The sequence below is a fragment of the Sinocyclocheilus anshuiensis genome, unplaced genomic scaffold (genome assembly GCF_001515605.1).
Source record: "Sinocyclocheilus anshuiensis isolate Anshui unplaced genomic scaffold, SAMN03320099.WGS_v1.1 scaffold627, whole genome shotgun sequence".
In the NCBI taxonomy this organism is placed as follows: Eukaryota; Metazoa; Chordata; class Actinopteri; order Cypriniformes; family Cyprinidae; genus Sinocyclocheilus; species Sinocyclocheilus anshuiensis.
Genome location: NW_015549703.1, coordinates 1,568,832 through 1,583,422, shown reverse-complemented (window position 1 = coordinate 1,583,422; position 14,591 = coordinate 1,568,832). Strand labels below are relative to the sequence as shown.

At 38.9% G+C, this 14,591-nt stretch overlaps 1 protein-coding gene across 1 annotated transcript in view; it reads right to left on the bottom strand.

The window, feature by feature from the left end:
• Positions 1–14,591, bottom strand: part of LOC107660610 (receptor tyrosine-protein kinase erbB-4-like) — a 391,742-nt gene that overhangs the window by 140,538 nt on the left and 236,613 nt on the right. The window contains exon 3 of the mRNA XM_016449970.1: positions 13,932–14,118. Within this exon, the coding sequence (XP_016305456.1) occupies positions 13,932–14,118 (187 nt within the window). The remainder of the gene's footprint in view (positions 1–13,931; positions 14,119–14,591) is intronic.

Sequence of the window (14,591 nt, the reverse complement as noted above, 5' to 3'; positions counted from 1 at the left end):
TCGTTCAGAGCAGATAACAGTTCGACACCGAGATGTTGTTCTCGCTCACATGAGAGAGTTGGGGTTAAGACTAAATGCCAAGAAAAGTGTGCTTTCTCCATTACAGAGGACCATTTATTTGGGTGTGGTGTGGGATTCGACCACGATGCAGGCACGTTTGTCCCCTGCTCAGATCGAGTCGATCCTCACGGCAGTCAAGAGAATGAGAGAAGGCCTGTCACTCACTGTCAAGCAGTTTCAGAGACTGCTGGGTCTGATGGCAGCTGCGTCCAATGTGATATCTCATGGCCTGCTGTACATGAGGCCCCTACAGTGGTGGCTCAAGACCAAGGGGAAACCCGCTTCGCATGCTCAAGGTCACGCGGCGCTGCCTTCGTGCCTTAGACATGTGGAGGAAACCTTGGTTCTTGTCTCAGGGCCTGGTGCTGGGAGCTCCTTGTCGCCGCATAACGCTAGCGACGGACTGGTTGGGGAGCGGTCATGAGTGGCCACTCGGCCCGCGGTCTGTGGAGTGGTCGCCATCTCAGTGGCACATCAATTGGCGTGTTTCTAGCTTTGAAACACTTTCTCCTGGACCTAAGAGATCACCATGTGTTGGTGTGCACCGACAACACAACGGTGGTCTCTTATACAGTGGGTACGGAAAGTATTCAGACCCCCTTACATTTTTCAGCAAAGGGTCTGAATACTTAGGACCATGTGATATTTCAGTTTTCTTTTTTAATAAATCTGCAAAAATGTCAACAATTCTGTGTTTTTCTGTCAATATGGGGTGCTGTGTGTACATTAATGAGGAAAAAAAATTAACTTAAATGATTTTAGCAAATGGCTGCAATATAACAAAGAGTGAAAAATTTAAGGGGGTCTGAATACGTTCCGTACCCACTGTATCAACCACCAAGGAGGTCTGCGTCCGCGCCCCCTGTATAGGCTGGCGCACCACATCCTTGTGTGGTCCCAGGGCAAACTCCTCTCGCTGAGAACAGTTCACATTCCTGGGCATCTCAATATGGGAGCAGACATCCTGTCGAGGCAGGGGCGGAGGCCCGGGGAATGGAGACTTCACCCCAAGGTGGTGAAGCAGATATGGAGAGATTTTCCTGTTTGCGACTCGAGAGACATCGCACTGTCCCCTCTAGTTCTCTTTGACTCTCTTTGACTCTCAGACTGGACGCTATGGTGCAGACTTGGCCGAGGTTTCGTCTGTACGTTTTCCCTCCGATTGCTCTGCTCCCAGGAGTTCTGGAGAGAGTGCGCCAGGACGGGGTCTGTCTGCTGCTAGTAGCCCCGTTCTGGCCGGGCCAAGTATGGTTCTCGGACCTGATTTCCCTTCTCGACGGCTCTCCATGGGAGATCCCCGTCAGGAGGGACCTCCTCTCATAGGTGGAGGGCACGATACTCTACCCTCTCCCGGAGCTGTGGAAGTTTTGGGTGTGGCCCCTGAGGGGGCACAACTCGCAGCTTCCGGTCTCTCAACTGAGGTTGTGGAGACCATCCTCCAATCCAGAGCTCCCTCAACAAGGAAACTGTACGCCTTGAAGTGGAAGTTTTTCACTTCTTGGTGCGGAGACCGCCAGCTTGACCCAGTCAACTGCCCAGTTGGTACAGTTCTGGAGTTCCTGCAGGCCAGATTCTCTGCAGGGTTCACCCACTCCACCCTAAAGGTCTACGTGGCGGCCATTGCGGCCTACCGCGCTCCTATAGGTGGCCAGTCAGTGGGCAGACACCCCCTGGTTTCACATTTCCTCTGCGGTGCGCTGAGGCTGAGGCCTCCAGCCAGAGAAGCTTATGCTAAGCGGTGGATCAGGATGCTATTCCATAGCCTCGAGTCCTCTGATCTCCCCTCTCTGTTGGGGGTCAAGACTCACTCCTTCTGAAGGTGGCCTTTGGGCGGGATGTCCCCGCCTACTTTGTCAGGTGCCTACCTGCATTCTGCGCCACTCCTGGCTCCGTTCTCTCGCTTTAGCTGTGCTCTTCCACACTAGGCAGGGATTTGTAATTCTGGCGGCGTGGGCATTCTCATTCCCATAGCGTTCGACGCAGCTCAGGTTCCTGAAGGGGAACATCTCCAGGTTACGCATGCAACCAAGGTTCCCAGAAGGGAACGAGACGTTGCGTCTCAGTGCCATACTTCCGGCATCCCTGCGAGTGTTTGCTTCATTCCTAGAATCTGACGCCAGTTCCACCGCATGTGCTTTTAAGCTTCATGGTCGTTACGTCACCCCGCCCGTGATGTCTCGCCCATCCATTGGACTGATTACACATGTGATTCAGAGCGTGGTCACGCTGAAGGCGTTCCCATAGTGTTAGACGCAACGTCTCGTTCCCTTCGGGGAACCATGGTTACATGCGTAAACTGGAGACGTTTTTTTTAATGTTTAATTACTTTTTTCTGTTTTCTGTTTGTGACACTGTATGCTACGTAACCATGTTGCTTTTTACTACCAAGATGCAGTTTTTTGAGCGTAAGTTATTCCATAACGGATACAAACATTAACTGTCCCCGAAGAAATGAGACGTAAACAAAGGAATTACCATTCATATTACAACGCTATTGTTTCATTGGACTAAAAGTGCTCTTTGGGATGTTGTTCAGTGGACCCCCTTACCTTTCTAACTAAACTGGAATTTACAGCTGTGGATGCGTTTATGACTCGTTATTACGATGAATCTGGCCCTTACCTTTCTAACTAAACCGGGATTTACAGCAGTGGATGCGTTTATGACTCGTTATTAAGATGAATCTGGTACGTACTGCGTTTTGATTATGCATGTTTTGATGTGTACTGCTTACACAAATTTAGCAAATACATTCTTTATAAGCTTTCCATTGAAAAACAGCGATCTATCGTCGATGCTTGAGGCTTAGACCTTTAGAATGATATATAGTTTGTCAAGATTAATTATGTCCCTTTTCATTTAATCTATTCGTAAACATTGACACGTGCAAACAAAGAGCGTTCAGTGCACCGGCATCCAGGTGCGGGTTAACAGGTTAACAAGTTGCGTTTGGACAAGTGCGTTTATATCCACGGACTGTTACCCGAAAAACAATGTCTAAAGAAATAGGAATCGAAGTTTAGCACAACTCACCAGAACTAAGCAAAGGTTGGGGCATGTTGAGCTCGGCTTGTTCCTTCTGCAGCTTTCTCAGGTTGTTATTCTTTTAATAATTTATTGTACAAAGAATGGGTTACAAACGATAAACCGCGTGATTTGTTGGTTCTTCACCGCGGTAAGAAAAAATCCAATTCCGTCACAGCCCTAGTGTGAGCCATATGTGTGTGGATATAGGCTTCCATCTCTCTTTTTTGACTGTGAAAAGTGGTGTTTGAAGCCAGGAGATATGTTTAATCATTCAGATTCTTAATGATGACACCATATTTATTATTAATAGGCCTGGTTTCTCCAGTGATTGGGGTGGGCGAGTGGGTATTAGCACTTGCCCCACGCTTTCTATTTGATCTCTGTGTAATTACCGCTTTTCTTTTTTCTCTCTTCACATCATAGGCTTTAAATACAACTTTTAAAAAGGGATTCTTCCATTTTTCTACTCCACTTCCCAGGGCTTTGTTTCTCAGCAGTTCTATCATCCTTTCATCTCCATGGAGAAGGAAAGTACACTCTGCATGTGTTCTGTATATACAAACACACTGCAGTTAAAAAGAGAAGTACATTTGCTACAGTTGTTTTTTTAACTTGATTTCTATGTATCTATCTGTCTGTCTGTCTATGTACCAAACCAAATCACGTATTTTTACAATCCATTCAGGTAACATTTTAGCAAACAAATATGTACAAATGATTGTTTTTAATAATATTATGTAAACAATATTTTATATATAAAATTATACAATTTTATTTTATTTATTTTTATTTTATTTTATACACTATTTCTTTTCCTTCGCAATGATGAAGGCTAAATAATCTTCTTAAAATGTAATAAGTTCTAATCCAAAAACTGAGGAGGCGTCATTTCTAAAAGAGGGTCCATACAATACCATCACATACTTTTCTTTCCTTTTTGAGGGCAGAAGGGTCAAATCATGCAAGTCCTTCTGCGGTTTGACATCAATATTTCATTACATTCTTTTCTCACAGCTTACATAATTCCCAAAAGCTTCAGTTAATTAGCTTGAAAACAGTCAGCAAAATTAAGAAGTGAAAAGCACAAAGAATATGTAAGTGGGAAATGTAAAGACAACGGTCTCTTCCAAGGCCTAATAAAGATGCACTTTTTTGTGATGTTGCAAATGAGCAGAATCATAATAATGTCACTTTTAATGCTGTTTTTCCTCAATTCCCAGGGAGAAAATGTCCTGCCATTGCCACTGTCCTTTCCACCTCTGTAACCTTTCATTTGCGGTTTATGTCGCTGGTTATTACTGCACTACAGCTGCGCCAAAAGATTAATAATACAGCCACATTCTAGATTTGCTGCAGTGCAACTGTTGTCCTTCAGAAGGAGGATCGCTCCCCTGCGCCTCAAACAGTGAAAAATCGAGTATGACACAAACGTAATTGCATGGGAAGTAATCAATTAGACACACAATTGGAAGTGACCCAGGGTCTGGAAGCCTCAGCGAGAAAGATGGAAATGAGTGTTCTGCAAGCACCAACAAAAGTAATTTTCTTTTTTTCTCCTCTCGGGTCCCTTTACACAAACTGCGCTGAGCCGAAAAAGAACCGAAATGGGTAAAGAGAGAGAGCACGAGACAGACATGTGTCTGAGGCAGTCAAAGGCTGATCTCCCTCTTTTCTCGTTCTATGTCTTTCATCTCTGGTGTGCTGTTCCAGAATGCTTTCATGAGACGCTGAGCAGGACTGAATGAGGTTAATGCACGATCATTGAGATTTTCTCCTTGAACAGGTGCAGGTATATTGGAGAGCAAAAATAAAGGGCCAGTCTTGTGTATGTGCATGTACAGTATGTGTACAAAAAGTAATTTATTCAATATAAAATATATACTGTAAACTAAATGCAAATTGTTATAGGCGCCATTTCAAACATATCTATCTATTCAACCAACCAACCATGCATATGTATGAAAGACCTATAAACCAGGGATTTTTAAACTTCTTGCCAAACTTTAAAACAGGACTTTGTAAAGCCAACATTCAACATTTGTCATTACAAACTGTTCTAGTTAAAAATTACAATTATCTACATTTCTTTGGATTTTAGTTAATTTTACTTCTACTTACTTAAATTCAAATTAGAATTCCACATCCTGTTTGCTGCCTCAATTCAAATTCAAATTCAAATTCTGCAACTAGACTGGAACTCAAACAGCATTCATATTTTTATAGGTGGCATTTCAAACACATCCATCCAAAAATCCATCTGTCTGTAAGGCCTATAAAACTTTGGGGCTTTGTACGTTTATTTCAAAATTTTAAAACAAGGCTTCATAAAGACTTTATAAGCTTTATAAATCATGACAAACTTTGCTGTTCTAGTTAATTTCAATAATCTGAATTTCACTGGATTTAGTTATTTAGTTATTATTTCTACTTCCTTTCATTCACATTTGTATTCTTATTCAACATCCAGTTTGCTGCCTGAATTCAAATTAGATTCAAATTCAGTTACTGAAATTAATTCAAATGGCATTTTCAATTGATCCTTCGCAGGGCGATCTGACCAATCATAACACGGAATCTGCCATTTTTGTCTGACAAACAAACCAGACAGTAGAGTAGATTAACGTCGGTGGACTTGAACTTGAAAAATTGTGTATTGACGTCTTTTCGCAGTTGAGAGAACATACTTTCTGATGTTCATTCATGTTTATTTCATGCTAAAACTAGTAAGCGAACTAGTACAGCGATCTGTCGCGACACATAAAAGAGCCACAAAATGGTATTTATTGTTTGAATTTCTTAAAAAATGACAACATTTGAAAGCTGAAACTTTGTTTCATACCGAAAGTAACCTGCTTTATCCTGTCTGTCGGCACATTGTTAGTTTCCTCTTTGCTCCACAATGTATTTTTCACTGTGTGAGAACATGATGTGAGGCGTGAGAGTGGCATGCTTTGTTGGACATAGCAATAGTAAAGGGGAGGGGGGTCTTTGCGAAGGGTCAATTCCATTCTGAGTAGTGCACACCTATTACTTTACATGCTCTGTGCTGCATCTGAAACAAAAGGTGAAGTAAATATCAGGTAAATCATTAAGAAAGAACAGCAATGAGAAGTAGCAGGAGGTGGACAAAACCACAAAACACAAGAGAGCCTCAAGAGTCTCAAGTCTGTAAGATACGGCGACAACATGCAATGTCAGTATGTAAAGATTAGAGTATTAGAACTCTATAAACACTTTGCTTATGTATACTTGTGCATCTGTGTAGTTTCACCGATCTTCAAAATGTCCCTATCAATTCAAGCTTATTCTTTTTCTGTACACAATGCATTAAAATACACTTTGCGAATACCACTGTGACTATTTAAGTCATGTTGTGATTCTAGCATATGAATACAACAGTGTAGTACAGTGTAGAACACAAAAATGGTTAAGAGCAAAGCTGAAAATGTTTTTATTTTTTTTGGAAGTGAACAAAAGGCCATGAACCACACAAAAACCCACCATTAACTGATACAAAAGCTTCTGATCAAGTTAAAGATGACAGAACAATCCATAACAACCAAGAAAAAAAAATACTAGCGTACAGTACAAAATCAGAACCTTGAGGCAGCGCAGACACAAACCTTGACAAAAACAAAGTCCTCTTTCAAGATAATTTGTTCTAAAAGACAGGAAAATAAATAGCTCGCATGAAGGACAGGAAGTTGAAACCCATTTTCCACAGCTGAAAATAAGAATAATGAGCAGTGCAACTATGACACTATGTGTAAGAGGCAATCAGAGATTCATGATCATATCAAATAATACGTCTAATCAAAGGTTGAATTATGAATTACAGCTCTAATAATCACAAAACAGTTCCCAAGAAGCTTGGAAAGTAGGAGAGGAGAAGAAAGTGAAGTAAGTAAATACTTGGTTGCACCCTTCCCTTACAAGAATTTACTTTGGGAGTCATATAGTCATATTAAAATAGAAATCTGATAGCCTGTATATAAAATAAATAACAAAAACAAATGAATTAATGAGTAAATCAACAAATGAATCAAACAAATTGATGAAAAAACAAATGAAGAAATGAACCAACAAACAGATCGATAAAAGAATGAATGCATGCAAACCACACACATTTGACATTGATAATTTTCTATTCGGATTCTGGGTAGAGAAGAAAATAACGTGATCAAAAGCTGCCATCAAGGGCAAACGAGAAAGGAAGAGAAAGAAAAGGACACAGAACTAAAGAAACTCTAAAAGACAGAGAACAACACAAGGAGAGAAACTGTGTTAAATTTACAACACTCATGTGTTCTTATGGAGGCGGTTATTATTGTGAGGTAATTACTGTCTAAGAAGCAATTGTGTTCGGCTTTAAAAAGAACAACAAGGAGTTGCACAAATGTTGAGTAAAAAAATATTTGTCTAGGCATGAAAAAAATTCTAATTCTTCTGAAAATGACAACAGAACGGCACTTTGAAATGTCAAAGAAAGGATGCGAAGTTTAACCTTTGCCTCAGCGGTGGGATGAGGTATAATTATTACAAATCACCTGCCTCTCGAGGCCTTTGAGGACATGGACACAAGAAGACACAGCTCTTTCTGGACTGACAGCAGCAGTTGATGACGCTTTCCATGAAGCCTGTATGCACAACACATAAATAATTGAAAGATACAGTATAATTCATGATAATATTGCACTACTCAATTCATTGTTACCTTAAAAGGGTAAAAATAAAGATACAAGCATTAATGCATAAATATTATAAATGTATACTATTAACTGCTGCAATTATTTATGAGAACATGTAATATATATATAAGATGTATTATATAATACAAGGCATTATTAAAGCATAAAGAATACTTTTACACTACTTATCAAACATCTACACTTTATTGTTTCTTGTGCACATTTTTAATAAATCAATAGCAGAGTCAGTAGGTATTACAGTATTAATTATTATACAGTGGTGGCCAAAATTATTAGAACACTAGTATTTTCACCAGCTAAAAAATGGTTTAAGTCAGTTATTTCTATCTTTTGCTGTAGTGTGTCAGTAGGAAATATTAGTTTACATTTCCAATCGTTCATTTTGCCTTTAATTGTAATAATCCAGTGAGATTTGTGTTTGCACAAGGAGTCTGACAAAAGCCAGTGCTCCACACAGAAATCTGATCTCATCATCATCCAGTCTGTCTGGAATGACAAACTGAGACAGACTAAATCCAGAAGAACTGTGGCAACATCTCCAAGATGAAAAATTTATTTATTTATTAAGAAGTTTATTTTATTTAGAAATGTTTAATTTCTCGTTTAAAATATTAACATAAACACCAAATATTTTTCATGACAATAGATCATGACATATATATTCAGTCAAGGGTTTCCACATTTTTTACTAATAGCATTTGATTCATTATATATACACTATACAGTATACAGTCTTCATTAAAAGTGTTACCAAGCAATCAGTAAAAACAAGGAAAAAAGGAACATGGTCGGATTTACCAGTGAGTCTGATAGTGAACAAATCACATAATGTTGTGTAGACCAGCTGAAAAGAGATAGAAGATGTAAAAAAAAAAAAAAACTAGTAAAAAGAAATGGAAAGAAGAGAAAACTATTTAATGAAAAAATCCTTAATCAACAACATTCAAATGTTTCAAATGCTTTTCGAGGCAAATTGAATGTAGCGCTGTTCCATTTCACATTCAAATGAATAGATCAAATAGCTCACTCTATTGACTCCGACTTAATAACCCAGCAGGGAGGACGTTTGAAAGCCAGTCACAAGGGAAGCCCTGCGACCGGAGCCCGAGCACCACATCACTGTGTCTCCCACACACCACCTCTCCGAAAATCAATAGAGCAATATCAGAATATACCAGCGACAAACTGATTTTATCCAGGACAATTTCTACCCCCAAGGATTTCAGCTGTGGCAGCAATGCCGACAAGCTGGTTTGATCAGATTCGGGATTAGACCCAGAGCAGTTAATAGCCTTTATTCACTTAGATATAATTTATGGATGGTATTGACCACTTTACACATCTCTGGAGAACTGCTATGAGAGGAATGACATGATAATGTGACAGGGGATCAAAAGGCTCGTAATGTTAAGGTCTGACAAGCTGATAGTCCTCGACAGAGAGCGAGAGAGATGTTGCTGGGCTCTGTTCCAGCTTTGATCTGTCTCAGGGTTACAGGGCGCTGACTATGTTCAACATTTAGAAAACCAGTGTTGGGAGTAAGTCCCTAAAAATAGCTACAAACTAACTTAGCTGTTGCTTAAAAGTGTAATCCTTCCAATAACAGCAAGTAGTGGCAAATTTTGATAAAACGAGGAGCCCTGCAAAAGAGCGAGCTATGAAATAATCAAACACACTCAGATACTATTAAAGGAGACATATTATGCCCCTTTTTACAATATGTAATATAAGTCTCTGGTGTCCCCAGAATGTGTCTGTGAAGTTTCAGCTCAAAATACTCCACAGATCATTTATTATATCATTTTGAAAATGCCTATTTTGAGTGGAAGCAGAAACACGCTGTTTTTCGGGCCTGGCTCTTTAAATGCAAATGAGCTGCTGCTCCCCGCCCCCTTTTCCAGAATAGAGCTGGCCATTACAGCTCGTACCTGCTAAAAAACATCATGTTTATCACGCTGAAATCATGCGTTTTAAACCATATGGCTAAAGACAGAACAGTTAGCATGTTTTGCTCAAACTTTCACCATGGCATTAGAGCTGGTACACCGTTGTCACTTGCAAAATAAAAATAACGGCGCCGTGGGTGGAAACTTACAGATTAAGGGGCGGTAATATTATAATGAGATCCCTTTGCCACGCCACCAAGGGAGCGAAATCAGACGCGCTCGTTTTTTCAGACTCTTGCAGAAAAAGGCTTACCAAAACAAAGTTACTGGGTTAATCTTTTTCACGTTTCCTTGGTTGGTAGATGCACCGGGGACCTGATTATAGCACTTAAAACCTGGAAAAGTCAGATTTTCATGATATGTCACCTTTAAATGATCTGATTCATTTTAGCAAGTCGGTTCACTTTAGGGGTGAATCACTTTAAGGTTTATGATTTTTGGGTGAACTAACCCTTTATATGGAACTCAAAAGCTTCCTCAACACTGTGGAAGACACATGCACTTTCTTCAAACCCCTTGCTATACTCCTCAATGAAAGCAAGAGAAAGATACAGTTAAAGGTAAGAAGGCAGCAACAGTAGATTTCACAAAGAAAATTGGATGAACAAGAAAAGAATGAATGTAGGCAAAGAAAGAGACGGATGAGAGAGACAGAGTAAACGAGCGAGCAGAGCTTCTGTGTTGTCTCCTTCCCTGTGGGCATGGCTGGGATTTCAAACGTTGCTTGACTCCACTGTTTTTCCCTGTTAGTCTGCCTAAGACAGGAGATCACGCTCCTCTGGGAGAACCTGGTCTCCTGGACGTTTCTAAACACTGTCATCTTCCAAGAATACAGCACGAAATGCAGCACAGTTAGGCTGTAAGTGATGTCAGCATTACAGTGTTGCATTTGGGTTATGTACGCTGCATCCAGTGGACTCTAGAAGAGGGACTGGGTAAGTGGAACAATACAAGCAGCTTAAATTATTTACCCGGTCTGCTATGCCACGTCTCTCTCTCTGCTCTATTTCCTTTGCCTAGTCACAGCAAGTGAATGAAGATGTTTCGTGGACCAGAAACATTGGTCCATAAGAGTGAGATGAACCGTTCTGAACCGTTCATTTCACATCACAATCGGTCCTTTTCCAGTGATACAGACTTATTCAAACTAAAGCAAAAACAAACACAATTTTGAGGTGTAGAATCCATTATGTTTACAATGTCGCTCTTTATTCATTCATCTGCCACAGATTACAAAAAGATAGTACTGCCTCTAACAATATACAATTTAGCCATCACTTTTCAAGGAATCAAACTAAATATGACTTGTAGTCAACTCTGCATATTAAGCTGGGATAAATTATACATTCACAAGCATTTGGAAGACACTATTATGCAAAGCATTTTGCATTGCATTCCAAATATATATATATATTTTGTATAATTTATGGTCATCCTCTATTGTAATCTACAGAAAAATACAGTTCAAAAGTTCAGGGGCCTGTATTTGTAAGAAATTAATACTTCTATTCAGCAAAGATGCTTTAAATTGATTAAAAGTGACAGTAAAGACTTTGACATTGTTAAACATCTATTTTGAAATCAATGCTGTGCTTTTGTACTTTCCTTTCATCAAAGAATGCTGAAAAAATGTATCAATTTCTATAAAAAATATTAAGCACCATAACGGTATTTAACTGCTGAAAATTCAGGAATATTTCAGATTCAGGAATTTTGATCTCTCTCCCCCCCCTTCTATTTTTAATAAAATAAGATATTTCTATTTCAAAATGTCACATTTAATTCAGTCTTACTTGCCAATTCTTTGTATTTGTGAAATTTCTGTAATTATTTCTGAAAGTCTCTGAGTGAAAACTGAATGAAAATCTGAATGTTAGTGTATATAAACAAAAGTTTTTTTTTAACATAAAAAAACCCCACACACACACACCTTTAAGCTCCATATCTAAACATATTCAAATTATTTATGAAACTTATTGAAATTAAATTAAGTTTACTTGAAAATGAATGTGTATCGTAAGTATCATATCATCATGAAAAGTATAATTCAGTGGAAAAAAATGAACTGTGTTAGCAAACATTTGTGTAGAATTGATAACAAAAGCTAAATGGGATATTTATTATCACAATACTTTCTTTAATGTGTAAGTTATTCAACAAGGTCATGGGTTTGATTCCATGTGATAACACAAACTGATTAAATGTATAAATGCTACTTTGCAAACCATTTTAGATATAAAAATGAATAAATGACAATGGCCTTGATAGTTTTTTTATATTGGGCTAAAAACGTGACACTGCCCACAATTCTGAGCCCAACAGCATCCTGGTTACTCGCACTGAAGGCTGACGGGTAATTGCCACTGTTTTGATCTTACACAGTTCTGTTACGTTTCCAAAGTTTTGCCATAATAAACGGACAGACAATGCTCACCACTTCCAGCAACTATTAAAGTCTGTGTCGCCATAGACGTGTCTGGAGGAACAGCTAAGGAGAAACATACCACTTGTCATTAGTCAAAGAAGACAAAAGCAGCGCATAGTAAATGTCAGGCCAATGCACTTATACTAGTTTTTTTTTAGCCAATCAGAAGGAAGTAAAGCTGTTGTGCAACAGCAATAATCAGGTATTGTGAGGAAGAAACATTTCCAACCAGCCCTGGCAGTGAAGCAGAAAGTACAGAGACACTTACAAAAACATCAAAACCCCCAACTCACCATCCATATTCTGAATGATGCAACATGCATCTGACAAATTAGACATTAAACACTGTCATTTGTACATAATGTTTGTTTACTAGAACGTCAGACTCCACAGAGGTTTGCATTTGCTGTCTGTCTTAAGTTGGGCCTCATATTTTTTTAACCCTACGGTGAGGCATGCTACTAAATTTAGCAAAATTCATGCTTTCTTCCTTTAAGGATTATATATAATGCTGTTCTTTTTGATTGCGGCACAATTGTTTTCAACATTTATAATAAGAAATATTTTTGAAGTAACAAATCAGCATATTAAAATGATCTCTGAAGACTAGAGTAAAATTACACAAAAATATAAAAATTTAAACTGTAAAAATATTTCACAATATTACTGGTTTTATGCAGCTTTTGGGATTTTGACATTAATTAAAAATTAAAAATCATTGTTCAAATATTTAGAGTCAGTAAGAATTTTTTCTAAAGAAATTCATCAAAAGTGACAAACAAACAAACCAATAAATACTGTTAAAGACTTTTGAATAAAAAGTATCTCAGCATTACAGTTTTTTCTTTTTCTTTGCAATTATTCTAAAAAGACATTAAAATATTTTAAAGACACCAATCAGTATTGTATACATTATTTGCAGTATTTAGAGAGTATTTATACATAGAAAACTGCCATAACTGCCAAAATGTTGCTCACATTTTTGGGAAAGACACATTTCCAGAGTTGTCTTAAAGCAATTGCCACTCAAATATTCTTCAAATATTTTACAAATATGGCCTAAAGAAAGTCAAACTTTACTGCGCTACAGCAGACTTTACTGTACCAAGTAAACAGTATCCAATCAATGTTTAGCTCTTTCAGCCTTTGCTAGTTTATTAGCCTATTAGCGCCTGCAAAACTGACAGATCTAAGCTATAATAAAGACTTGGTTCATATGAGAGCAGTGCCATCATCAAGCTGGTCAAGCTCCAGCGTTCCCCACCAAACCTCTCACTGAGTTTTATGGATCCAATTCCAGGTGCAGATATTTAGCTGTATTTCACTGCCAGTGTCGGCCCTCATCCATCCAGCAGCTCAAACACCAGCTAAGGCATTTCAGATGGAAGTTGTGAGGAATCAATTTAGTATGATATCCATATTCATGAATACTCCCCGTATATTTCCTGCGAGAGACATCGGAGAGCACTCACCAACTTCACAAAGGCCTCGGCCAGTGAAATTTACTCTGTGTGCTTGTATATGACAGACATGCGTTCTCAGCAGTTATTGATGTTGTGATGAGTGATTTCAGAAGGGATTAATGCATTAAAATGGATTTCAAAGCAAATGACAAATCATCTTTAACAAAGATGTGATGATCAAAGCGATGCCATTTTTTGCACAATATAGTACATTCACAAAGATGAGCAAGACAAGGACAGAGGAGAAAAAAAATGAACACACAGATCATGTGACCTGTGGACTCGTAGGCTCATATTGTACCTGTGAGGTTCTTAAGGCCAAGCTGACGGAGACCGAAGTTGCCGTCTCTGCGGTAGTTGAGGAAGATGGCCAGGGCGTAGCGGTCTTCATACAGTCTGGTGCCGCGGATGATTCGCAGATTCTCCAGGGGCAGATACTCAAACTGATTCAGCGCCACAAGCACATATCCTGTCACCTCACGAATGGACTGCAGACAGAATAAAGCACAAACATTAAAGGTCACATATTTTACACCTTTCTGGAGTTTTATTTTAGGTTTTGATGTCCTTAAGAATATATATTTGCGGTATAAGTACCAAAACCATCTCAATATATTTTTACAGCTCCTCTCTCAGGAGCTCTGCTGAGAACAGGTCGATTTTGGCCTGTCTAATTAATATTCATGAGCCTCTCTTCTGATTGGCCTGTTGTTTTCTGAGTGATGCACGGCCAGGCCAACCACAGGTAACTAGGGTCAGCCGACATCACAGCGCTAGCTGGAGGCAGCATTTTAGTAAGGCCGGTATAACTGAAATGTTCTACAAATGGAAAAGATAGCTCTGCCATAGCATTTCAGTCTATTTTTATTTATGTTTTTTATAATGTATTCAAATTGTAGTAATACAAATATACTATAAACATACTTGTATTTCAAGTGCATTTTTAATACATTTAATAGTA